The sequence below is a fragment of the Acinonyx jubatus genome, chromosome D4, assembly GCF_027475565.1.
Source record: "Acinonyx jubatus isolate Ajub_Pintada_27869175 chromosome D4, VMU_Ajub_asm_v1.0, whole genome shotgun sequence".
NCBI lineage: Eukaryota > Metazoa > Chordata > Mammalia > Carnivora > Felidae > Acinonyx > Acinonyx jubatus.
The window spans coordinates 3,681,551-3,707,540 of record NC_069391.1 but is presented as its reverse complement, the minus strand read 5'-3'; the positions used below and the strand labels follow the sequence as shown (position 1 = coordinate 3,707,540).

At 62.4% G+C, this 25,990-nt stretch overlaps 1 protein-coding gene and 1 long non-coding RNA gene across 8 annotated transcripts in view; one reads left to right on the top strand and one right to left on the bottom strand.

The window, feature by feature from the left end:
* The window catches only part of RALGDS (ral guanine nucleotide dissociation stimulator), a 31,290-nt gene extending 7,627 nt beyond the window's left edge, over window positions 1-23,663 (bottom strand). The window contains exons 1-9 of one of the 6 annotated variants that reach the window (XM_027035522.2): window positions 23,015-23,663; window positions 6,151-6,261; window positions 4,544-4,737; window positions 3,995-4,093; window positions 2,922-3,115; window positions 2,358-2,689; window positions 1,419-1,634; window positions 990-1,093; window positions 448-532 (exon numbers count right to left, since the gene is read on the bottom strand). In XM_027035522.2, coding sequence (XP_026891323.2) covers window positions 448-532; window positions 990-1,093; window positions 1,419-1,634; window positions 2,358-2,689; window positions 2,922-3,115; window positions 3,995-4,093; window positions 4,544-4,737; window positions 6,151-6,261; window positions 23,015-23,125 — 1,446 coding nt within the window. In that variant the 5' untranslated portion in view covers window positions 23,126-23,663. Of the gene's footprint in view, window positions 1-447; window positions 533-989; window positions 1,094-1,418; window positions 1,635-2,357; window positions 2,690-2,921; window positions 3,116-3,994; window positions 4,094-4,543; window positions 4,738-6,150; window positions 6,262-15,690; window positions 15,935-21,701; window positions 22,093-23,014 lie in introns of those variants that run through there. The other 5 variants (XM_027035519.2, XM_027035520.2, XM_027035517.2 and 2 more) reach the window with 5 other exon arrangements.
* On the top strand, window positions 16,096-21,553 carry LOC106985347 (uncharacterized). 2 transcript variants are annotated; one of them, XR_003412911.2, is made up of 4 exons: window positions 16,096-16,445; window positions 17,678-17,823; window positions 18,561-18,709; window positions 19,365-21,553. It is a non-coding gene; the product is annotated as an uncharacterized LOC106985347 (long non-coding RNA). The 2 variants fall into 2 exon arrangements; XR_003412909.2 differs by having other exon boundaries at window positions 16,096-16,468.
* Window positions 23,664-25,990: the final 2,327 nt, after the last annotated feature.

The window sequence follows — 25,990 nt, the reverse complement described above, 5'->3', positions numbered from 1 at the left end:
TGGCGCCTGCCCCGGGGCGGGGTGAGGAGTCCCCCAGGGCTCCCAGAGCTGCGTCCCAGGACTGCTCATTTGGACCCAAGGTCGAGCAGCCCCTTCAGGACTTAGCCTCTGGCACCCCCTGCGGTGCCTTGTCCCCAGGGAGCCGGGGTGTGCCCACCCTGAGCTGCAGCACCGACGGAAGGAGCCTCCCACCCCAGACCCCAGCCGCCCAGCAGCCTGGAGGAAGCAGGAGACCTGCCGATCCAGCCACCCTCTCGCTCCCCGCCTTGTAGAACACCTCAGCTGCTCCCACACCATTCCATTACCGGGGCCTCCTGTCCCCCAAACTACCTCCCACCGGCCCATGCACCAAAAAGATCCCACTCTCCTCAAAGTCCAGCCCAGATAGGACTGGAACTTTTCAAAGAAATGTCCACCGAGAACCTCCCTCCTCTGCCCAGACTTTACCTTGATGAGCAGCTCTCTGCTCAGTGAGTAGTTGTTCTCATCCGAGAAAATCTCCGACAGCTTCTGGAAGATGCGGAAGCTGTCCCTGGGTGGGGGAAGGGAGGAGAACCATGGGAATGGCAGGGAGGGGTGTGAGTGCCCATCCATTTAGGACCCAAGGACCCAACCGCCCAGACGGGTGGTTTTCACCCGGGGTTCTGCTGGGCCCAGGGCGCTCTGTGGGCCGGGGGAGGCGAGCTCCACGTGTGTGGCTCTGTTTGGATCGGTTTGGATTTCAAGGGGACAGAGTGGTGTGGCTGGCAAGGAAACACAGGAAAATGTCCAATGTGGCTCTGTCTAGTGCTTGACAGATAGGGAAACTGAGTCCCAGGGCAGAGGTGCTGGCCTAAGGCCAACGGACACTTGGACCCCCAACCAGCAGGCCGGCCTCAGGATTTGCTGCCTCCTGGCAGGTCCCAGGCTCACAGAGGGGACAATGCTTAGTCGCTTGGGGGGTCCCGGGTCCCTCCAGGTGGAGCTCCTGCAGAGAGAGGTCTCCCCACCTGGAAACTTCTTCCCACGTCTTCTTCAGCCTGTGGATGGAGTTGCTCTGGAGGGCCGACAGGATGGCGTAGAGAGACGAGAAGTTCTTGAGGACACGGCACTCCTGGCAGAGGAACAGAAGGGCCGTGGGGTGCGGGTGCAGTCCCCTGAGCTCTGACCTTCCATCCTGGGTGACACAGACTCCCAGGGAGCCCCAACGAGCATCTGGGCCCCCGTCCATGACACTCCCAGGAGGAGGCTCTGAGCTCAACACGAGGGAGGACGTTAAGCGGGCAGTGAGCATCGAGGCAGTGGGATGTGTGAATCAAGGCCAGCGAGCCGCTGCGAAGGGAGGGCTGGGGTCTCTGCAGGCTGGTGGACCACAGACCACAGCCCTGAGGGCAGATGAAGGCGAGAAAGGGGTTCCCCAGGGCCCCTCCAAGGCATACCCTGGCCACCTCGATCCAGTGCTCCACCACCCTGGCCCTGTCCCGGGCCGTCACAGTCCGGTCCCCCAGGCAGGTGGTGATGACGCAGTTGGCCACACTGTTGAACTGGGTGACTGTGGCGCGGACAGTGGGAGCCAGGTGTTCCTTGCCTTTCTTGTCCCGCTGGGACCAGATGGAGCCCAGGCAGTGGTAGGGCACCACCTTCTTGAACAGCTCCTGGGGGATCATGGGGAGCGTCACCTAGCACTGCCACGGCCCAGCTCAGCATCCCCGGTCTCCCTAGTCCCAGGCAGGGTCCCCGGTCAGGGCTGGAGCTCAGGGAAAGCTGAGGATGTGGCTCGAGCCTCGCAGGCCCGGGGTGGGGGCCGTGCCTCTGGGCTCTGTTCTCCGCCGACCGTGGGCGCCCAGCGCACGAGTGACCCAGATGACGCACGGGCAGCAAAGAGCGTCTGGCATTTTCAGACGCCCACCCTCACTCACTGCAAGCACCAGAAGCTGGCTCACAGCTGCGCACACCAGGCGGCACCTTCGGCTCCCCCGTCGTGGCTCAGGTCCCCCCACCCTGTCCAGATGCACGCTCACTGCGGGCGCTCCGCCCACAGGCTTTGTCTGCCGTAAACTCCAGGACACGGCAGGTGCCTCGTAGGTGCCGAGGCCTCCCGAGCAGATGGTGGAGTGACCCATGGAGCTGGACGTACCACGGTGAGCTCCACCCCCCCCATCGAATGGGCCGGGCTCCGCCCAGCCTTCTACCGCCCCGTCTCATTTAATCCATCGTCACTGCGCACAGGGATGGGGTGGGGAGGGTCCCATCTCTGCATCCACAGTCCAGAGACCACGCAGGAACGGAGCTGGGATATGTCGGGGAATGGCAGGGAATGGACCAGAGGCTGGAGGAAAGCGCTCCCCTGCCCTGCCCGGCTGAGAAAAACTGCTCACCGCATCCATCAGTGTGAACTGCTCTGCCACCAGGTCGGGAGGGAAGGCCAAGAGGTGAGGCTTCTCATTCAGGCCATTTTCTGCAGCCACAGGTGACGGCCAGGGAGGCTCGGGCACCGGAGCTGCCTCCAGGTCTACAGTTTGCGATAGAGCTGGCTCTAGTTCCGGAGCTGGGGCTGGAGCCGGTTCCGGAGCCGGTTCCGGAGCCGGCTCTAGCTCTGGTTCTGGAGCTGGTGTTGGAGCCGGCTCTAGCTCTGGTTCTGACTCAGGTGCCAAAGCCCGCTCTAGTTCTGGAGCTGGTTTTAGAAGTGGCGCTGGAGCTGGCGACAGAGCTAGAGGAGAGAAGTTTCCAGATGTCTTTGCAGAGACAGAACCCACTCCAGAGCCTCCCGGGGAAGCCGCGGCCAGGAACCCACACCGGGACCTCTGCCCCCCTGCGGTCCCCCGCCGGGGCTCTCAGTCTCTGCTCCTGGCCCCACATCAGCCCCCAGGGGCTCCTCCCTGGGTGGCCCAGCACCGCCCCGGCCCCGTGTACCCCCATCCCCCACCCCCCAGCCTTCTCACCCTCGGGCTCGGCCTCTGTGAGCTCTGCGTGCTCCAGCTGGGCCAGGAGAAGCTGGGCACGGCGCTCTAGGTCAGAACCAGGCATGTTGAGCTGCACGTAGGCCACCAGCTGCTTGAGGCAGGGAAAGTCTGGGGGCTGACAGAAGTCCTCCGAGTACTGGTCCAGCCAGGTGCCCAGAATGGAGGAGATGGCACTGGAGGGAGCGGGGGGGCAGGCAGCAGAGTCAGCGGCCGGCCTTTCCTTCTGCACGGCCCCCTGCGGCGCCCCTGGGGGTCCTCCATCCAGAGGCCAGGCCCACCTGAGCACCGCCCCCCCCCCACGCCACTGGCCGTCCAGGCAGGGGCAGGTCCAGTCAGGAGGCGGGGGCCTGGCCGTCTCCACAGGAGGGAACCCTCCATCGATGGTGTGGGCACCCCTGCCTTCCTCAGGGAGGCCTGCCCCTCCCCTGTCTGTCCGGGGGCGTAAACTCCAGGACGGCGGAGGGCTGCCGTGTCTGCTCTGTCCCTGCCCTGGCCGCACACAGTAGGTGCTGCGTAAGTGTGTGAGGAGGAGGGAACAGGCAGCGTCCTCCCTCCCAGCCTGCGTGGGCTCTCACGGCCCCTCGTCCCCAGCTCCTGCACCCATGGCTGCCGTACTGCCTCCGAGGCGCCTGGGGGTCTCCTCTCCCCACAGACACTATTCTCAGGAACACTGTTCTCAGTCCGGGCAGCTGGACTCAGGGGACTGACGCGTGAGGTCGATGGGTGAGCAGGTGGCCCCCGCACCTCCGTCCTGGGACCCCGGGTCGGGGCCGGGCAGGAAGGGCTGGGGTGGGCTGTGGGGGGGACCCACTCTCTCAGGGGCCAACCTCAGCCCCCGGCCTCTCTTCTGCTCCCCAGGGCCCAGGACCCCAGCCACGGCTGTCTGACTCCTTTCCTCCTGCAGGAGAGGCCCCCGCCCCTTGGCCCTCCAGCAGGAATCACAGCTCGTGTGGGAGCCGTGGCCCTGCCCAGCGCCCCCGCCCCCACCCCCGCTCTAGATGTCCCCCACCTTGGAGACGGGGGTCCTCCCATCAGCTCCCAAGTCCGCTCACTTTTTCAGTTGGTCCTGGGGTCCGCCGTCCTCGTCAGAATAAGGAAGGATGCATCCGTATCTAGAGGAGGCCGTGAGGGCATCACATCTACCGTACCTGCTATGATGTCTAGGGTTACTGGCTGACTTCTGGACGAGAACGGAAGCCCAGGAGGGTAGAGTCTGGTCTGGGGTATGCGAAGCGTCTAGAAGGGGCTCCGTGCCCACTTGTTGAGTGAACGAAGCCCAGCCAGCACCGTACAGACATCTGAGGGGGTTGGGGACCCCTCCCTGGCCACCCCCAGGATGGGTCCCCCATATGGAATCGAGGGCGAGAGCAGCTTTGCCCCAGGCACGGGACACCCAGGCTGGAGGCAGAGAGGAAGCACGGCAGCCCCAGGCAACCCCCTCCACGGGCCGGGCACAGGGTGGGGGACTTGTCCCAACAGTGGGACACGACCCCATGTGGGGTGGTCCTCCTGACACCCAGGGTTCCCACGAGACACCTGAGGCTCAAAAAGGTGCCAGGAGGGGGCGGGGAGCCGCTGTGCTGTGCGGGGGCCGTGCTCACCTTTTGAACAGCAGGTCCAGCACCTGCTGGGTGGTGGTGAAGGCTCGGTACGTGCACAGGAAGATGGTGACGTAGGAGAGGTCGCTGCCCTGGAAGGCAGGCACCAGGTGCTCCACCAGCTTCTCCAGCGTGCCGGCCTTCACCGTCCGCACCTTGCAGGTCTCATACAGGTTCAGGGCTGACTCATTTTCACACTGGGGTGGGACACAGGGGCTCAGATGAACTCCCAAGTGCTCAGTGACATGTGGCAAGGGCGCAGACATGCGTGCCCCCAGCAGAAAAACGTTCTCAGCTTAAGAAGTGGAATCGGAAGGGGCACCTGGGTGGCTCAGTGGGTTAGGCATCCGACTTCAGCTCAAGTCATGATCTCGCAGTCCGCGGGTTTGAGCCCCACGTCGGGCTCCGTGCTGACAGCTCAGAGCCTGGAGCCTGCTTCCGATTCTGTTTCCCTCTTTCTGCCCAACGCCCCCCACTGCCGTTCGCACTCTGCCCCCCCCCTCTCAAAAATAAAATAAAGCATTGAAAAAAAAAGTGGAATTGGAGATGGGGAGGGCTAAAAAATACTAACCCAACACTTTCTGGCCATTCTGTTAGGGGAACTTAAAACGACAGCCCCTCCTTGTATTAGGAGCATCACTCCCGTGAGCCCTGGCAAAACCTGCCCATTCTAGAGACGAGAACACAGAGGCTTATTCTGGGGTGAGAAGAGATACAGCATGTTCAGTGCAGCCCCGGGGAAAGCTGTGGGAAGGAATCAAGACCAGGTCCTAGAGCATGAAAGGGTGAATCACCGTGACGACCGGGCCTCCCCTTTGGAATGTTGTGCTGCTGAGTCCGGCCCTACCTCTGACCTGGAGGGGTCACAGGGCTGTGCCCCAGGAGACTGCAAGTTATATAGTAGCCTCAGCCTCCGCCCCTTTTGGGTCAAACTAGCCCTTCTAAGCGAGGTGCTGCGGAAGGGCTTGAGGGTCTGCAAGGGCGGGTTCACGGCCCCTGACACAACCGGGGGCAGGAATTAAAACGAGAAAAACTGGGGCAACGTACAAAATCACTTGCAGCCTAACGTAAAGTAAAAACAGCAGAAAAGTGCCTTTGTTGTGTTTTTCGAAAAGGGTCTTTTTGGGGGGGGGGGTGCCTGGGTGGCTCTGTCAGTTGAGCATCCGACTTTGACTCGGGTCATGATCTCACGGTTTGTGGGTTCGAGCCCCGCATCGGGCTCTGTGCTGACAGCTCAGAGCCTGGAGCCTGCTTCTGATTCTCTGTCTCCTTCTCTCTCTGCCCCTCCCCACCGCACAAGTGCGTGTGCGCTCTCTCTCTCTCTCTCATAAATAAACATTAAAAATATTTTTTTAAATATAAATGTTTTACCAAAGAGCGTCTTTTTTCATATTCATCAAATACATGCAGAGGGATGCTCCCGGCCGAGCCCAGGACTGGACAGTGGGGGGGGGGGGGGGCACGAAGGCCCATGATCCTCTGGGAGGGGGGGCTGTGGGGCCCTCAGGCAGGAAGGCCCTGGGAGGGAACCCAACAGAGTCGCTGAGCGGCGTCTGGCCCCCGGGCCTCCGCAGGGTCCCGGCGGTGGGGGCCCCTGTGCCCGCACTCACCCCGAGCCAGCGTTGGCCCTTGTTGGCGCCGTGGTGTGCCTGCACCTTCCGCAGGGAGATGGAATGGATGACCCCGTTGACCAGCTCCTCGCCGATCTCCTGCGTGCAGCTCTGTGGAGACAGTGCCCGGCCACCAGGCGGGGGCGTCAGGGGCTGCCTCATGAACCTCCGGTCCGCAGCTGAGGCCCGGTGTCCACACAGATCCCCAGGCCAGGACTAAATGGGCCGACGGCTCGAGGGCTCTCAGGAGTAGTATCGGGGCAGGTGGACACCACCCCCAGCCTCGCCCCCTTCCCACTCCACCAGCCACAAGCTGGGTACGAGCGAGACAAGTCCCCAGGCTCCCAGACCCCCAGCCACCTGCTCGTGCCACCCGGAAGGTGCCTCCCCCACGGTCTGGGGCCCCAGGCCTTCGTCATGTCTCCCCAGCTCATCATCGTGCCCCCCCCCCCCCCCCTCGGCTGACCCAGCAGCTCCTACGGACCCAGCCCCGGAGTCAGCATCACGGGTCTGGGGCAGGTGCTGGGCATCCCCGAAGGCCACATCCGACGCCACTTCCTTCCCTTTCTGCTCATTCAAGCCCGGGGCCCTTTCTTGGGTAACAGAGGAGTTCCCCTTCCCTGTCCATCATCACGTGCATGGGGACGGGGTGAAAATGATGACAGTGCGGGCATCTGGGCAGAGGACTGGGCTTTCACGGGACTCAAAATCACAGGGCTGTAGAAAGGGGGATCATCTGGCTGCTCCCTGGACCAGGACCAGAGAGGAAATGCCCTGGTTTTAGGGGGCAGCCACCCCTTCCATGGAACAGGCTGGCCTGGGGAGCCGTGACCATCAAGCCCTGGCTAAGGCCACTTAGTTGCGTCAGCCCGGGCCTCACAGCCCCGTCTCCCACCTGCCCCTGTCCAGGGAAGGGCGTGCCCGCAGTGGGAAGGGGACCTCTGAGAGTTGAGGGAGGAGCTGGGAGGTTCCAACTGGCAGAGGGCCACACTGCCGGTCCTCACCTGCAGCTGGGAGTGTGGGTCACTGCCCTGACCCGAGGTGAGCTGCAGCTTACAGAAGACCCAGGCGAAAGTGCCCTCCCTGAAGCCCTTGGCCTAAGCTGGGCCCCACTGCGCCCCTGGGGGCAGCGATGGGGCGCCTGGGCCTCTCGCCTCCTGCCCACCCTTGAGGGCCCTGGGGGGGGGCTGCCCTCGGGAAGGCCACTTCCTTTGGCCTGTGGCCGCCCTCCCACACTGGGCACCGTGCCAACGGGGAAGCCACTGAGATCACATTCTCTCCAGAGAGAGAGCCAGCCGGCTTCTGGGAAGCCAGGGGGAACCACAGGCGGAGGTCACCCCAACCCCGAGTGGCACCTCCCACGCCCACGCCCGTCAAATAGCCGGGACACGTGGAGGTCCGGCCTTTCCACTGAGGAAGGGAGATTCCTGAGGCAGAAAAGCTGAGCCATAGGCTCACTTTCCCTTTCCCTGCCTGGAAGAGGCGTCAGAGAAGACAGGCTTCGGGGACCAGCTGTCCCCCTGCTGGACTGGGGACCCACCACCCAGGCCCGTTCTCAGGGGTCAGAATGCTTCCTGCAAAGGCCGAGGCTCGAGTGGAAGCACCTGCTCTTCTCCAGGGTTTCTGAGCCACAACTTGGCCCAGCTGGGAACCAGTCCATGTCCAAAACACCCAGGTTGGTGGCAGCGATTTGGAGGTCCCCGTGCAGGACCCACCCGCCAGAGGGCACTGCACTTGAACTCCACATAGCACCTGGCTCCCAGCGGGGCTCCGTCAAGGCCGGCCCTAGCAGGGGCCTCGGCCAGGCAGTGGCGCCGCACCCCCCGCCCCCTTCCCGCAGGGCCAGAGAGCAGGCCCTGCACTCAGCCACCCGCCTCGCTGGCAGAGCAGCTGGCCTGCGTGTCACATGGTTCCTGAGCCCCTCCCCCACCCCCTGGGGCCCCCTTCTGAAGCCAGTGGGGGGTGGGGGGCAGGGCCAGACACCGAGAGGGACAGACCTGGAGTCCCTACCCTGTCACACAGACGCGGGGCTGCTCTGGCCCCTTCACGCAGCAGCCGCCACAGACAAAACCAGACGCTCAGAGCAATGCCCAGTGCAGGCGCCATTGAAACCATCTACCAAGAGACAGAGGGCCAGGTTCTCAGGCAAACTGCCCCGGAGCCTGGGCAGAAACTGGCAGATGCGGGGGGCATTTGTTTCCGGCTCCTACTCCCTTCCAGGGACAGAGAAGGAAAGCAGCCAAGCCCAGCATCTGCCCCCCGCCCCCGACCCTCTAGGGCAGGAAAGGCAGGGCCCTGGAACCTGTGGGTGACCCTGGGCCACCCTGTTGGCAGTGTGCACAGCATGCAGGCCCAGGAGCAGGCAGCCTGAGAGGGCAGGTCTGTGGCGAGGGGCTGGGGGGTTCCTGGGGGAGAATGGGAGCCGCCCAGCAAACAGCAGATGTCCTGAGGGGAGGCTTCTGTAGGGAAAAGAATGCCACAGGGATGGCTGTGTCCTTGGGGGGCCAGTGTCCCCGGGTCCCCGAGACCCAGTTGGCAGCCATGCCCCACGCACTGTCTGACCTTCCACGGCTTGGCTCAAGTCGGGGGAGGGTACCCCCAGGCCCCAGTAAGTGGAGGCCGGAAGCATGGCACCTCTGTGCCTCACCCTCTGCTGTCCCTCTGAGTACAGCTCAGAGCCCCAGGGACAAGGAGAAATGGTCTGGGTGGCATCTGGTCGTGTGTCACCTGATCAGCCTTCTTAGGGTGACAGGCCAGCAGGATGCCTGTCCCCAGCTGACTTCAGGCCAGGCCCCATTCGCTCAAAGGAGAAAAATGGGGTCGCCCGCCCCTCCTCCTTTGGGATGGACCTGAGGGGACCTACTGGTCTTTCCCCAGCCCTGCCATCTGTCCCACAAGGCGGCCGGGGCCCACACATCTGGAGACATCACGGCACCTTCATTCCAATCACCCCTCTGCCCTCCTTGGGTATACATTTCCCGTGGAAGCCACAATGAGGGGCCATAAGGGGCCTCCAGACCCACAGGGGCCTCCACCTCGGACTGGATCCCCCTAACAGACCTGGTTGAGGGCTGGGGCGGACAAAGAAGGGCCCGAGCTTGTACCACAGTGTCCTCCTGTCTCCTCTTCAGGCTACACATGGAGACCCAGTCATACTCAGGCAGGGTGGGGGCCGCTGCCCAGGGCCACTGACTCACAGAGGTTACCCCAGGCCCTCACTGGACACTGACCGGCACCCTGCAGCCCTGGGCATAGGAGGCACCCACCAGACCCCAGGGCACTGCCTCTCGTGAAAGGCTCTGACTTCCAGCTCTGCTGAGCCTCTCTGGCCCTGGCCTCAGTGAGCTCATCTGTGAAATGGGAAAAAGAGCAGCAGCTTCCTACAGGGCAAGAGTGGGTGTTAAGAAAATGCACGCAGCATGCCCAGCTCGGCGCCTAGCCCGTGAAAGCTCCCAGGAAGCAGGGACAGGTGGCGCCCCAGAAGCGGGGACAGGTGGCGCCCAGGAAGGGGGAACAGGTGGCGCCCCGGAAGCGGGGACAGGTGGCGCCCCGGAAGCGGGGACAGGTGGCGCCCATGAAGGGGGACAGGTGGTGCCCCGGAAGCGGGGACAGGTGGCGCCCCGGAAGGGGGGACAGGTGGCGCCCAGGAAGGGGGGACAGGTGGCGCCCATGAAGGGGGACAGGTGGCGCCCAGGAAGCGGGGACAGGTGGCGCCCAGGAAGGGGGGACAGGTGGCGCCCAGGAAGCGGGGACAGGTGGCACCCAGGAAGGGGAGAGAGGTGGCGCCCTGGAAGGGGGGACAGGTGGCGCCCAGGAAGGGGAACAGGTGGTGCCCAGGAAGCGGGACAGGTGGCGCCCAGGAAAGGGGGACAGGTGGCACCCAGGAAGGGGGGACAGGTGGCACCCAGGAAGCGGGACAGGTGGTGCCCAGGAAAGGGGGACAGGGTGCTGTTGCTACTGGGCAGTAGCCAACAACCAGAGCCCCCAGGAGCTGCCGACAGACATTTAGCGGGAAAACCCTGAGGGCACCTAGGGAAACCTGGAGGAGAGCCAGTACGGAGAGAGCAGGTGTCCTAAAACTGCCCGCGCCAGCCCTGCAGCCTTCGGACTTTTTGGCGTTTTGCTCAAATGCAGGAACCACAGCGGGAGACAGATCAGAGGGCCTGATCAGCCCTCCTGGGATCCAAGGCTCCTGGGACAGTTTAAACGCGGCACCCCACACCCATTCAGAGTGGAAACTGAGAATCTGGGCTGAAAAGAAACAGGGACTTCTCAAGTTCAAGTCCTGGTTCATCTCTTAGACCATAAGCTCTAAAAACTGGGGGAGAAGAAAAAGGCCGCTGTGTGCGGCAGGGCCCCACCTTCAAGCTCTGGGTGGGTGTCCTGCACCCTGAGTCTGAGGGCACAGACAGGACTGAGTGGGGGACCAGAGGTCAGCCCTGGACAGGGGCGAGCCACAATCCCGCCCCCCCTTCCCCCCCCCCCCCCACTGCAGCCGTAGAGGCAAGGGGACCTTTGCTGGGGACCATGCAAGGTGCCCGGTTGCCAGGGCAACCGGGGAGCTTGGGGACCCCAGAAGCTGGAGTTTGGGGACCAGCCTCGTGGAGCCCCCAAAGAGGCTGTCCCCAAGAACCCTTGCCATCAGCCTGAGTCCAAGTTACTCATCAGCATTTAAAGAGGAGGAAGTTTGGGGCGCCTGGGTGGCGCTCAGTCGGTTAAGCATCGGACTTCGGCTCAGGTCATGATCTCCCGGTTCGTGGGTTTGAGCCCCGCGTCGGGCTCTGTGCTGAGAGCTCAGAGCCTGGAGCCTGCTTCAGATTCGGTGTTTCCGTCTCTCTCTCTGCCCCTCCCCTACTCATGCTCTGTCTCCCTCTCTCTCGAAAATAAATAAAAAACAATAACAAAAATTTTTAGGAGGAGGAAATGTGCCTTGAGCAGGGAGGGGTGAGGGCACCCCCAGGCTGGCCCTGCCCACCACCCATCCTTCTGTCCATCCGGGGCCAGCTCCTGATTGTCAGGTCAGCAGGCCACCACAGACCAGGCCTTTGAGGGAGTGTAACTGGTGACAGCTGAGGAGGAGGGTGGCCTGGTCCCGAAGGGGGTGCAGGGCAGGGCCGGCTGAAGGTCCAGTCCAAGAGCAACACCGCCAACCACAGCGCCCAATGTCTGCGGGCACTTGCTGGGTGCCGGGCTTTGCACACACTCCTCACGTTTAGACCCCGCAACGCCTCACCTGACGCGTAAGGGAAGAACTGGGCAGGGAACTCACTCAGGTCAGCAGCCAGGACGCGGCGGCCGGCCGGGGCAGGGATTTCAACCTTGGCCTATGACCCTCCTGGCCGGGCCTGGCCGCCACCCTGATCCACTGTGGCTGCTGCAGTCACAGCCTCAGAGCAGAGTCCAGAGAGGGGAAGGCCTTCTTTAGAGGGCGCAGCCCGTCGGGGATGGCGGGGCCCGGCACCCACACCTTTCCACGGAGCGGGTGGTTGGTTGGGGTTCCTGCCGCGGGGCCCTGAGGTCAGCTCCAGGACCCAGGCCTGAGAAGCATCAGACAGCCGTGTGGCCCAGTCCGGGGCCCAGGCACTCCCCTGGCACCTTGTCAGACCACACGACCGTGGCAGTCATGACCTGCCTGGCTCTGACACTGCATCGGGCACCGTGGGGACTGCTTACCAGGCCGCCTCTCTCAGTCTCCACCTGAACCCTAGGGGAGGAACGGGTATCAGGTCCATTTTCCAGATGGGCAACCAAGGCTCAGGGATGGGGAGCAGGTCTAGGGTTTCGAGGGGTCGAGCTGGCACTGCCCCGCAGCTCTCTTCCCTAGAGACCCAGCTCTGGACCAGCACGCACGACGCTGTCCCCCGGTTCAAAAGGACATTCTGCCTCCAGGTGTGACTGGCCAACCAACAGTTCCCCGGGGCGGAGAGGGAAATGCCGAGGCCACACCCACGCCCGAGAGCTCCCGAAACGCGGGCCCTTGAGCCTTATGTCCTGGCCCCGCTCACCAACCAGTCTCCCAGCCATTCATCTGCTCGCTCCCAGCCAGAGGATGCGGGCCCGGGACAGCAAAAAGTTCTGCTTCTCCTGCCCGAGGCTGCAGATTTCTACTCCCATCCCCTGAGAAGCAGAGTGGGGAGTCGCTTCGCTAGAGCTGTGTGTCCAGGAACACGGCGTCTCGGAGCCCGGGAGGCTGGAAGCCCGAGCCCGGGACAGGGTGGCCACAGCGTGGTACTGAGCCATGGGAGCTATCCGGGTGGCCGGTCAGCAGCCCCGGGAGCCAGTCCTCGACCGCCTGGGGCCAGCGCGGGATTACTCCAACCCCTTCTAGCAGCCGTGAAGGCTGGGCCTAGAAACACACGTCCGACTTCTAGGTTGAGGACGGAACGGAGCCCCGCCGGTGAGCAGTCTCACCTCGGCTGCCCCAGGGAGGCAGCCTGGCAGAAGGCACGAGGACCCGGTACCAGCCAGCCTGGGCCCCCACCTTCCTCCTCTCCCGGGGTTCATGGGGGCCCAGCAGGTGGCAGTCAGTCCCCTCCTGAACTTGATTCGGCCAACAGCCTGGAGCCTGCTCCCTCCGAGTTAGCTAAGGAGCCCTCCTCAAAGATTGCAGTGTGCAGATAGAGACTCCCTCCCACCCAAGGCTATGCCTCTAGGGCCTCCGGTGTCAAAGGCAAATGAGCCCTGGGGGTGAAACTGAAGAGCTGCACAAAGCTGATCAGGAGACCAGACAACCGGGAAGGAGGCAGGAGACTGGGGGTGGGGAGACTCTCCTATTTATTTCTACCAGAAGAACAGAGAAGCCCTCCTCATTCCGTTCCATGCAGACTGTGCTCAGGCCTTACCGTCACATGGTGTGGGTCAGAATTCCATCTCTGCCACTCACTAACTTGGGGCGTTTGTGCAGTCTAACTTCTAGGACCTCAGCTGTTTCATCTGTGAAATGGGCAATCGATGATCCTGGCAGCAAAGAGAAATGCTGCCTGTGTGTTACTTAGCACAGGGCCTCCCACAAAGCGCTGGCTGGCTCGTATGAGCTATGACTTTAAACCTTTGGGGTCCAGCTGTGGGCTCGCTCCTTCCTAAAAGCCCTCCCCGGTGTCCTCTGGCCCAAAGGACTTTTGCCTTCTCTGGTCTAGAAGCATTGCTACCCCTCACTTGCCCAGGGGCTTCTGAGCTGCCTGGACGTGGTTCTGTTCCCCTGACAGCTCCGCTGCCCTCCCCATGAACTTATAATTGCTTCAGCAGTGAGCTCTGCCCTATCCTTCTCTGATCCTTGCGGTGGGCTCTCAAATACAGCAGGCCCCCAATAAACAACAGCCCATATTCAAATCCTGGCTGCGCGTCCTCGGCTGGGTGTACGTTAAAATCAGGGACCTCATTTCTCTGCCTCCCTTTATCTGCTATAAAGTGGGGCTGGCTATTACTCTGCAGGGTTGGTCAAAGCCAGCTGGAGAGAGGGGTGGTGCCTGCAGCCAGTACGTGCTGCACCCTGAGAACTCCTCCCTGCCTGGCCAATGTCGTGGCCTGCCCAGAGACGAGGGCATGGGCCAGGTGACCTCCAGAAAGCACAGAACTCCTCAGGCCAAGCTGGGGGCAGCAGTGACTTGGCTTTCTCAATCACGATGACGAGTGGATGCCCAGATGTGCAAGGACATCTGGCAGCCCAGAGAGGGAGGGCCTGGGTGGAGGCGTGGTGGGGAAATGGGGGTTGGGGGTGGGGTTGGGAGGGGGCAAGCAGAAACTGCCTGGTGGTTTCCAGACAGGACAGGGCCACGAGCAGGGCCGCTTCGGCTCTGGCTCGCTACAGAGACCAGGAAACCAGCCCCAGGATGGTGGGGGGGGCGCACTGTGTTGGCAGGAGGGACAGGGACTTCCCTGGCCCCCCTCCCTTCGGCCCATGGTAAATGGTCATTGTGTTTGGTTTCCGGCAGTGGCCTCCTCTTCTGCCAGGACCCTGGTTTTCCTGCCCCAGCCAGAAGCTTCCCCTTTGATTTCTAAACAGCGGCCATGGCCTGGATCTCAGCGCTGAGGCCGGGTGAGGGAGAGTAGCAGCTAAAGAGGGAGACAGAAAGGGGGAGGGGAAGCAGGGAGATGGAGGGACGGCAGACCCTGGGCAGGGGTAAGGGCTCAGATCTGCCTCTCCCTCGGTTCCTCGACCCTCCAGGATGCAGATGGACAGGGAGGGAGGCATAGAAGCCACAAAGGCCCGCCCCACCCAGGCCAGGAACCTGCCCGGCCCCTGTGCGCACGCACGCCGGACCCTCCCAGCACACAAAGCCCGAGCCACTGCCAGACATAATGAAAGTCAGATGAGCACTGGGCTGGTGTCAGGCCTCCCACCCCCACCCTCCCTGGGGGGCTGCTCCAGCCGCCAAAGAAGACTGGAGCTGTGGGTGGATGAGGGTTGGAGGACTCGCCTGGCCCCGCCATCCGCCAAGCTCAGGAGGAGTCTTCCAGACCCACAGTCCCCTCAGCGAGCTCCCCGCCCCATCTTTCCCCCATGCGGGGCACGGAGACATGCTTTATCCTCGGGCAAATACCCATCTAGGCCCCATCTAGGCACTGCGGATGCAGAGGCACAAGATCCAGGCTGGCAATCTCCAGCACTGACAAGGTACTGTGGCCCTAAATGATGGAAGGGGAGGGGGCGCCAAGGGGGAGGGGCTCTAACCAGCAGGGGGCTCAAACTTCACTCTTAAGGCTCTGGCTTGGCCTAGATGTACCCTGAGCCCCGGGACCCAGGGACAGCCTCTGTCCAGGCCCCACGCTCAGGCAGAACGGGGCGAGGGGGCCCATCCCTGGATTCTGCCAGACTCTGCTGCAGAGTCAGGTGCACAGTCAGGTGGCAGGTGGAGACCCCATGAGCCACTGAGCCTCACTGCCCAGAGCACACCGGAAACGAGGAACCCAGCCCTCACCTAGGTATCCCCAGCCCCCTTCGTGGCAGGCACATGACCCTTCTCTGAGCCCTCCTAAATCCTTATGAATTCAGGGTGTCGGCATATTTTCTCGTCAACCAGAAACGAGTCACTCCTTCGGCCTGAAAGGCCCTTCTCCCAACCTCCCTGCCTGGACACCTAGAGGCACAGGCGGGAGGCCTGCCTGTCTGCCCTCCACGCTGCTTCTCGGGGCAGCTCTGAACATCGGATCCCTGTCTGCCCCCAAGGGGTGTTGTCTGGAAGGCCCTTGTGGTCCCAACTGCCTGGGAGGACTCTGTCATCCTAACCACTCGTTCACCTCCTGCACCGCCGAGCCTAACCGCCGGTGCAGGCCCAGCCCCTGCTGTCAGAAGTTCGCAGACGTAAACAGTGACAGCGCGCGGGAACAGATCTACCTGGGCCGCAGGGGGCGCGGGACTGGCACACCTAGAAGCTCGGTGGGGCCAGGTCCCGGGACAGATGGTGGCGGTGGGGGGAGGGGGGAACCACGAAGTCTCGGCTCTGGCCCCCAAAGCGTTGGACCTTTTGTGCGGCAGCCCCCACGCCCCCCTCGCCGTCCCGGGTTTTGTGCGGAAGGCCCCTCCCCGGCCCGCTCACCCACCTCCAGGCGCGGCAGGTCCGGGTCGAGCTGCGTGAAGCTGTGCAGCACCACCGGGCAGCTGTCGGGGCCGCCCACCTCCAGGCGCACTGCGTCCCACACGCTGCGACTCCGCCGGGAGCCCGGAAACAGCGGCTCGGCGCCGCCCGCAGGCCCGGCCGCCTCGGCCCACATGCGCTGCACCATGAACGGCTCGCGGGCGCGCGGCCGGCCGGCCGGGCCGCGAGACCCGGGGCGGCGCGGGCGCGGGGCCGGCCCGGCGCGCGGCGGCGGCGGCGGCGGCGGCCCGCGCGGCTCGGCGCAGCCTGCGCTCTGCGCCAGCGGCCCGGCCCCGCGGAGGTCAGGCCGGGGGCGGGGCCTCGGGGCGGGGCCGGCGGCGCGGGGGGGGCGGGGCCGGCGATGCCGGGGGCGTGTGTATGTGTGTGCGCGCGCGCGCGCGAACGCGCCCTCGCGAGCCTGCCCTAAGCGTGGCCCGGAGGGCACGTGCTGTGCGTGCCGTGGGCCCGCGGTTAGGCGCCCTGCGTGGGCGCGTGCGCTGCCGCAGTGCCAGCGTTGTGTGGGCGTTGAGACGTGGTCGAGAGGCCCTGGTGTCAGACCTGCCTCCCACGAATTCCAGTTAAGGCTAGCTCTGTGGCCTGGGACAAATTGCTAAACCTCTCTGAGCCTGTTTCTGCTTCGGGAAGCATCGCAGCGGGGAAGTCATGCACAGCCCTCAGCCGCTGCCTGCGCCTGGCTCTGTGCTCCTGAGTCCTGGAATGGTAACTGTGCCTTCGGTACACCCGTGCGTAAAGTCCTCAGTGCTGTGTGTGTGTGTGTGGTGTGTGGGGACAAGCCCTGTCCTTGCGGGGGCCTTTGCTGCACTATCACCTGTCAGCCCTGGCAATGCTACCGACCTCCCCAGAACCGGTCTCCCACCGCCGGGCCTCGCTTTCTCTATTTGTAAGAGGAGAGGGAAGGCCAGACTGCACATTCCATAAGCGTATCGTGTGTACCCACTGTGTGCCAAGCCTCAGCTATCCACGGATAGTGGGGCCCCCGGCATGCCCCACCCACACGGCAGCTTGAACACCGTCCAACCCTGAAGCAAGGCCTCGACAAGGACTGGCAGAAAACCATCCGGCAGTTTCTATGAAGGGTATTAAAAAAAAAATGCTCATGCCCTTTGATTCAGTGATACACTAGTAGGAATTCCCCCGAAGGAAGCAATCAGGGGGAGGGAGGTGGGTCTCTGTCAATACAAGCTTATTTATGGAAACGTCGATTACAGCTGTGCCGAACTGGGGCACCTGGGTGGCTGAGTCGGTTAGGCATCCGACTCTATTTCAGCTCAGGTCATGATCTCATGGCTCGTGGGTTTGAGCCCCGCATCTGGCTCTGTGCTGACAGCATGAAGCCTGCTTGGGATTCTCTGTCTCCCTCTCTCAGAAATAAATAAACAAACAAACATACATTTTAAAAACACCTAGGGGCTCCCGGGTGGCTCATTCGGTTAAGTGCCCGACTCTTACTTTCAGCTCAGGTTCTGATCTGACGGTTTCGTGAGTTGGAGCCCCACATGGGGCTCTGTGCACTGATTGAGCAGAGTCTGCTAGAGTCTCTCCGCCCCCCTTGCCCCTCCCCTGCGCGCATGCACGCTTGCGCGCGCACGCTCTCTCTAAATAAATTTAAAATTTTTTTTAAGTTAAAAATAAATAAAGCAAGATGGGTAGATTTAGTTTGGGGTGGAGATCCCTAGGAGGCTGTTTAGGAAGCTTCTGGGCTCTGCCACCAGGGAGGGCGAGAGGTGGGTGTTGCGCATTTAGAGGAAGGAGGGCCTCAAAGAGCAACAGAAGGGTGACCTGCTCACTGGCCCCTGCCCTCTGACTAGCAACTCCTCTTCCCACTCCTTCCCCTGGGGCCATGCTCTCGAGGCGCTGCTGGGAATTCCGGGCTAATCCAGCAGGGGCCTGCCCTCACTTATCTCTCTGCTCTCTTTATCTCCTTCTCCCAGGGAGGGGCCTGGAAAGCGAGCTCAAGCCCATTTTACAGCTGGAAAGGGGCCCGTGCAGGCCAAGTGACTCAAGGGGGTTGGGGGATTCCACCTGCTCCCAGCCAGTCTCCAACCTTCAAGGTCCAGGTGCTGGGGTTGGGGCCCAGGTAGGTTGGAGAGGTGAGGAGGGGGGGGATTCCATCCCGATACCACCTGCCCCCAGCACGGCTGGAGGGGGGGATGGGGGGGTGCGCTTCACTCGACCAATCTCTGGTTCACATCTGTCTGTTTTTACAAAGTCCCCTTCCCTGCCTTGTTCACCCCCACTTTGGGGCTCCCCTCAGGGGTCCTGGCCAACCTGCCCACCGCTCCAGCTGCACGCACATGAGTGTGAACACAGGCACGTGCACACACGCCTTAGCTCCCAGGGTGCTGGTGTAGCACAGAGGACAGGTTCAGACGCTGAAATACCTGGGTTTGAAGCCCAGCTCCACTTTTCTCTTCCTAAGTGACTCCTTTACCTGTGGGCAAATCACCTCCCCTGCAACGCAGTTTTCTCCCCTGCAAAGGGGGCATAACTAATGAGACAGCACAGGTGAAGCACCTCACAGAGGTGCTTGGTGCCCCCGAGTCAAACGGGCCAGAGACTCTGCCCCACACGGTCAGTGACGGGGGCCGCGAGTCACGGCGCACCTCCCGCATGCAAGACCCTCTCCTGAGCCCCGACGCGCCTCCCTTCCTAATCCTGCCCCAAAGCGGGGACCTTACCAGGGCAGGGGCAGCCCCAAAGCGGGGAGGTGCTGCCCGATAGAAGAACAGAGCCATCCACAAAGTGTTCCTGGCAAAAACTAAACACGCATCCAACCAGGCCTGTGTGTGTAACTACCGTTTTGGGGAATTACAGGGGACAGGGGACCACGTTAAACACAACCCTTGAGGATGCAATCCACAAACTCCAGGCTGTGGGAATCTCGACGGGACAAACCACCCAGTTTCTTCAACAAATGCATTTCGGGGGAAAAAGCAATGGGAAGACCACAGATTAAAAGAAAGGTAAGAGACATCACCAAATGCAACATGTGGGTTTTGTTTAGCAGGGCAACTATTATAAAAAAAAACAAAAACAAAACCTAAGGGACCACTGAGATTATGTGAACCCTGTTGCATATTTGATGATATTCCGTATCATTTTCTGGGTGCGATCACGGTATTGCAGTTGCTATTAGAGTAACATACTGGGATTTTTACGGATAGAACGACGTGCCCGGGATTTGCACAAGCCTTGTCCGCTGCGGGGGACGGTAGGGCACGGGGGTGGTGGGCGGAAACAAGAGAGTCCCTGCCTGGAGTTGTGAGAGCTGGGGATGCGTTTATGCACTCCATTTTTGTGTCTGTTTGGAATCTGCCATCGTAAAAGTTAAAAAGAAAAAGGACAGAGTTTGAGACTCACCCTCAATGCATGCGCCTAGGGCCTCACTTTGGGGGCCACGGCAGTGGGCGGCTGGGAAACCGAGTCATACTGCGCACATGGGGCTCATGGCAGCCCAGTGACCTTGGGTGGGTAAAGACCAAGGTTATAACCCCTGCCCTTGGAGGGTCTGCTGGGAGAAACAGAAAGAGCACTGTAGACAGCGGGGGTGGGGGGGGTTAGAATCGGGGCCCTCCTTTCATCCCTCATCCCGCTCACAGCTCACCCCACCTCCTGCAGTCCCAGCTTCCCAACCTTTCCCTGGGGAGCGCACCTGCCCTTCCCCGGGGGTCACAAGCAGCCCCGAGAACAACCGTATGCTGTTCAGACCGTTCCACCGCCAGGATGCTCCCCGCAGAGGAAGCTCACAAGACGGGCAGAGAACTGGCAGTCAGGGGCTGGAGGCAGGCCACATCGGCCCACACGTGTGTTTTGTTTGGCTTGCAAAGTATTTTTACATTTTTGAGCCAACAGTAAAAGGTCAGGTGATTTCATATGAAAATCCGCAGTTCTGGCTTCTCCCGTAACTTCAGACAATCTGGCCACATGGGGTCTGTGTGCCTGGGCAACCGGAGGCTGGGTGGGGGCTGGCGGGCAGCTGTCCCCTTTGGGCAGGCCCTGTGCTTGTGGGTTTGCCACAGACCCCACCGGGCCTTCCATCGCTCCCTGGCTTGGAGAACCCCTGGACAGCCAGCCGCCCCCAGTTGAAGGGAGAGGGGTCCAGAGGCCAAATCTCTGGGGCACTTTTTCCTTCCTGCTGGTCTTGACCCTTCAAAAGTGCCCCCGCTGCCCTCGGGGCAAGCCAGGCTCACACAGGACCGCTACGTCCCTGGCACCTCAAGCCATCCCCTGCCAGCCACCTGGCCCTGCTTCCTACCCACTGCCCACCCCTTGCCCTCCCTGTACACGGAAGGGGATTCATCAGTGCTGCTCCGGTGGTCGTTCACATTGAGACCCGGCCCTGCCCCTGCACAGGGTCTCGGGGAACGGGGTTGGGGCCTAGCTGCAGCTCTGGGGAGGTCTCGGCGCGAGAATTGGGCTCCAGGCCACGTCCAGGCGGCCACGCAGGCCTTGCCCGTCACCGCCTCCAACGTGGGCTCAGCCAAGGCCACAGAGGGCGCTGGTGGCCTAGTGAGAAATAGCAGCCAGGTACCCAGATTTGGGCCGGCCCTCAGTGGAAGAAGACCTTTCACCTCTTTCTGAGCAGGTGACCACCTGTGTTTTGCGGTCTATATTTAGAGCCTGAGGAGGACACGAAGAGGGTGTAGCCTGGCCAGGCTCCTGGGTCATTTCCCGACATCAACGTCACCATTCCTGGCCTGCCTGGCTCCCGGGTTGGCCCTCTGTGGGCGGGTGAGCACGCACCTTGGCAGGAGGTGACACACCTGGGCTAAGAGCCTAGGCTTAGCCCCACCTCCTCCGTCACTGGGTTCCTGGGAACCTCCAGGGGCCTCCTTCTCGTCCTCCAAGTCCTCCTCCTCCTCCTCCTCAGGGGGAGGGGGTTTCCCACAGGCTGGAGGCCGAGCTCCGGGTTGGTCAGGAGGCGGAAAATGAAGCATCCAGACCTCCCGGAGACCATCCTGGGTGGAGGGGTGTGATATCACTGTCACCCCCAGTCTCTGACCTCACAGGGCGTTACTGTCCCGGGGCAACTAGAACAAAATACATCATCTCCTGGAGCCACGGAAACGGCCCAGGAGGGGCAGGCCGAGGGTTCCAGACCAGCCTGGAGCTTGCTGTGGGGCCTCCTGGGCCTCCCCAGGAAGTGGGCTCTCGCCGCCCCTGACACTGACTCCCGGGGTGTCGGGGGGAGGGGGGTCACTCAGAGGAGCACAGGGCAGCCGGTTCACCCTGATAAACAGCACCCACACCGGTGGGAGCCGGGGGCCACTCTGACAACGGTCCCCCACTCCTGGAGAGTTTGGGGCCCACCACCCCAGGGGTCGCTGACCCCTGACACTTCTGAAGGCCACCCAGCCACCCTGCGACGGCTGGAGGTGAAGGGAGGAAGGAGGAAGAGGCAGAAAGAGACACAAGTAGATGGAAATGCAGACAGAGACCGCAGGGGAGGCCGAAACACAGAGAATCACGGAGAGGGGAGCCCTGGGAAAGGAAACGGAGTCAGAGGTCGGGTCTCGACCCTCGCAGAGCCCGCGCACACACGGCCGAGGGGGAGCCCCGTAGGTCTGGGAGACTCTCTCTTGAGTTGTGCTCGTCCCTGCTCTGCACCTTCCCGGCCTCAGTTTCTCCATCAGTAGGATGGGGTGATAATAATAACGCCACCACCGGGCCCTCAGGAGAGCGGATGATAAAACAATGCCCAGGAGCCCTTGGTAATCTGAGAAGCACAACAGGAACAGGAGACGCTGGACGCACGGCTCCCCGGCAGCGGCCGCCCAGGCAGGGGGCGGGGGGGACAGGCCGGCCTGGGGGGGGCCCCCTCCTCTCAGACACGGATGGCGATGCCCGCTGGCTTCCGGCCAGACTCCTTCAACCAGTTCTGAGGGAGGGGCGGCGGGCCCTGGCCGTGACCCACCCGGCCTCCCGGCAGCGGCCCCGGTTGCCCTGGAGACTCACCTTGGTGGCTGGAGCTGGCACAGCTGCCGGCCAAGGTGCGGGGCTTCGGAGTATGGCGCGGCGGGCGATGGCCCAGCGCCTGGCAGCCACCACAGAGACACAGGCAAAGAACACCCAGCCCTTCCGCACCCTGGGCGCAGCGGGCCTGGCTTCCCGGGCCATGGCGACACGGGAGCCAGGCAGGGGCTGGGCTCCCAAGGAGGCCCTCTGCCAGTCTGCCTGGCTGCCCCGGTGGAGTCCAGCACCCGAGTGCCTAGGCCTGGTGTCACCTGCGTGGCTGTCATACCTGCTCCCATGATGGGCAGGGCCAGGAATTCCCGCTTGTCCCAGGCCGTGGGCCAGCCGAGGCTGTGTGAGCAGCTCCAGCCAGATCGGCCCCTCCAGGCTGGGCCCCGCCGTCCCCTCCAAAACCCACCCCAAGGCCCCATCCCCATTCCCCAGAGTTACAACAGTGGCAGGTATAAGTCACCGAGATCAAAACAGGGCTCAGCCAGCGGGGCCACCAGGCAGGTGTGAGCCTGGCCAGGCGGCGTTGGAGGGAGCACAGGACATCCTCACTTACTCAAAGCCACCGCCCCATTCCTGAAGCTTCCCTGCACCCTGCCCTCAAGCTCCTCGGCTGTGGCCCCCAGATACAAGACTTCACTTTAATGTTTATTTATTTTTGAGAGAGAAAAAGAGAGAGAGAGCGTGAGCAGGGGAGGGGCAGAGAGAGAGGGAGACAGAGTCCGAAGCAGGCTCCAGGCTCCAAGCTGTCAGCACAGAGCCCGACGCGCCGGGGCTCGAACTCAGGAACCACGAGATCATGACCTGAACCGAAGTCAGTCGCTCAACCAACTGAACCACCCAGGCGCTCCCTACAAGACTTCACTTTAAACTGCAAGACGAACCAAGGGTTGACAAGTATTTACTTTGCCAAGTAGCGTAGAAAAAAAAAAAATACCATCGTTCCAAAGAAGATGCCACCAAAAATAACTAGGAGACACCATCAGAAAAGAGGGCAGTCATTAAACGAGTGCATTTGACTTTAAGAAAAGCGCACAACCCTGTGCCCACTTTTCTCATTTTGCTGCAAACCAGCCATCGGAAAGCACTGAACGAGTCCAATACACCCGTTTGACAAATGGGGAAACCGAGGCCCGGGGGGAGCAGGGGCTTGCCCGAAATCTCACAGGGAGAATTCAGGACTTGTGTCTGTCTGAAGCTCTCCAGAGCCCACAGACGGTCCTTCCATCAGTGCTCAGAGCCCAGATCCCCAAACCCAGAGGTCCCAGGGCAAAGAGAGAGGTTGGGAGGCGGGGCTGCTTCCTTACCCTGCAGGCCCCTGGCCGGATGGACGTCCTGCCCCTGGCTGCAAGGGGGCTGACAGGGGCTGGGGGAAGAGAGGGCTGCGCAGGGGCTCTGGAGCCGGTCTGCACGCACATCGGGTCCCCTGGCTGTGGTGGGGTGGCGGGGGCCCAGTATGCTGCCCTGACACAGAGCCACACCAGCACTCACTCTGCCTGAGTTTCACATCCTCTTCCGGTGGTTTTGTGAGGCGCAGGGGACCCGGCTGAGCAGGCTGCTTGAAGCCCAGGGGCTGAGACCTGGTTCCTGTCCCCGCCTAGCACTGCCTCCCTGTGGGACCTGCATGTTCCTCTTCTCTTTGAGCCTCAGTTTCCTGATCTGTCATGGATGTGGGGGTGGGAGGGGCAGACACAGAGGTTTTCACACTTGAACCCTCCCAACCCCTGCCCCCCTTGCACCTCTTGGCCTCGAATTCTCATTGCTGGGCTCCAGAGGAAAATTTCTTTCGTGCGCAAAAGAATCCCTGTGAGCACAAGTTAGGAATCCGTTGGGCCGCCTGGGTGGCTCAGTCGTTAACGTGTCCCACTTCGGCTCGGGTCATGATCTCACGGTTGGTGAGTTCGAGCCTCACGTCGGGCTCCGTGCTGACGGCTCAGAGCCTGGAGCCTGCTTCCGATTCTGTGTCTCCCCTCTTCTCTCTGCCCCTCCCCTGCTTGCGCTCTGTCTCTCTCTCTCAAAAATAACAAACATTAAAAAAAAAATAGGAATCCCTGGGGAGGTGGGCATCCAGGAGTGGGGGGCTGGGCGGGCATCGGAGAAACAGAGCTGGAAGTCCCAGGTGGAACCTGCCTCCCGTGCCACCCTCGTGCCCACCGTGACCTTTGAGAAACGGCACAGGCAACGGGGCTCTGAATCAGCCAGTGCTGAGACCCTGGGCCAGTGACTTAGCGTCACTTACTGCCTCAGTTTCCTCATCTGAGGATTGGCAAGACCTCAGCAGGGGCCTGCTGCTGGCAAGCTCCCAAGGTATGTGCATTCTGATCCTCTCCCACAGTCGTAAGCCTGCTCCCATGCCGGGCTCATAATAAACACCCAAGGGATGTTGGCGGGTGCTGTTGCCTGGCTCCCATCTCCGAGGGCCAGCTCCAAATGGCAATCTGGGGTCTGTCCAGTGCTAGCATGGGCCCCACAACTGGATCCCAGTGGATAACCCAGGAACGTCCGCTGTCGACAAGCAGCAAAGAGGCCCGGAGCGCCAGTGGAGGCGCCAGGCCCCCGGGAGTCAGTAGAGCTCCAGGGGGCAGACAGCCCTGGGGTGCGCAGGCTGTTCAGAACCTCGGCCGCTCAGCCCCCCGTGCTGCCGGCTGCCTGGCTGTGGGACCTCGGGCATTGCCTGATGCAGCCTGGCTGTCCTCCATGCATCCCGGCGAGCTCTCCTGAGCCTTTGGGGGCCTTAGCTGAACCGAGGGGGTGGGGAGTGCCTTTCCCGAGACCTGGCCTCCTCATCCCGGTGCTGTGGAAGGAGTCAGTGGAGGGGAAAGTGCTTCCGACTGGGCGAACGTGTTTGGGGGCGGGGGAGAGCTTCAAGAGGCCCTTGGAGGAAGTGGGGGTGGGTGGTGGGAACCACGGGGGTACAGGCTGCCCCTTAGGTGCATCTGTCTGTTAATGCCTCTGATTCCACGAGCATTTACCGAGCCCTTCCAGGTACCAGGCCCCTTGCAAGGCACCACATCTCCCTTCCGTAGTTCCTGAGTGTCCCACAAGGGTCCCCGTGATCTTCTCCAGCGACCCCCCCCCCCCCCGGGACATCTCGGGCTACTGCCTTTGGAACGCGGCCGCCAGGACAGGGCTCACCGGGAAGGCCCAGGCTGGGGAGACCAGCTGCAGGCAAGAAAAAAACGGGAGCCCCCGGGAAGGCGGGGCAGGGGAGGGGAGGGGCAGGGCGCATCCACCCCTCCTCCCACCCGGGAGGGGGAGAGCAGAGGCGCCTTTGTTCCCTGCCAGTCTGGTGTCACCACATGGTGCGCCATATCACTGTCACTGCCTGGAACGAAAGACCGGCTGCGGAGAGCCTGGGCTCTGGGGGCTGGGGACAGTTAGGGGCACTTCACCTGCACCCCCGCCCCTTTGCCACCTTCGGGGGCTGGGCCTCCTGAGGACTGAGGCGCACGCAAGCATTTCCTATGCACGCCCACTGTGCACGGAGCTCTGCGGGAACTCGGCACCCGGGGACACTCACGCCAGCCCTGAGATGCTCGGCCCAGGACCCGAGGTCACGTGACCTGCCAACAGTCCTGTGCTCTGCCCACCACACCAGATGGCTCTGGGTTGACGCACCTGGCCGGCCACACACAAGCCCAGACGCAGCAAAACCCCACTCCCGAGCACACATGCATGCACAGACGCGCCAACGCTCCCCGCCACCCAGACCTAAGCCCTTTGGCAGGGGAGGGACTCCTGGGTGGGCCCCTGCTACATCCCACATCTGGGGGGGTTCCTCTCACGCTTTGCGGGCTCCTGGGGGGCAGGCCCTGGTGGGTGCAAAGCACATTGTTTATAAACATGTGTGGCTGTCGCTAGGAGCTGTGACTCAGAGCCCGAGCGAGCCGTGACTCTTCTCGAAGCTGTTTACTCGGCACAACATCCTGTCCAGGAAGCAGATAGGAGAGGCCTGGCTGGCTTTGGCTCCTCTTTCGGCAGCCTCCTGACCCGACTCGGGGTCCTGCTGGGGGCGCGGGACAGCCCAGTTCCCCTCCCCCTCATCTCCGGGAACCTGCAGCCCCATCATCACACGGCCACTGCCAAATTGCTAGGTCAGAGCCATTGCCAGACTGCTAGGTCAGGTGACGCTGCAGCCTTGCGTGTGAGGGACCAGCCTTTGGAGCCAGGAACAGGGCTCAGAACCAGGGTGCATCTCCTCTGGCTTCCCCTCCCTCTTCAGCTCTGAGAGAGGCCCCTGGCCCAGGACACTGCAAACGCTGCCGCCCTGCAGCCAAAGGCAA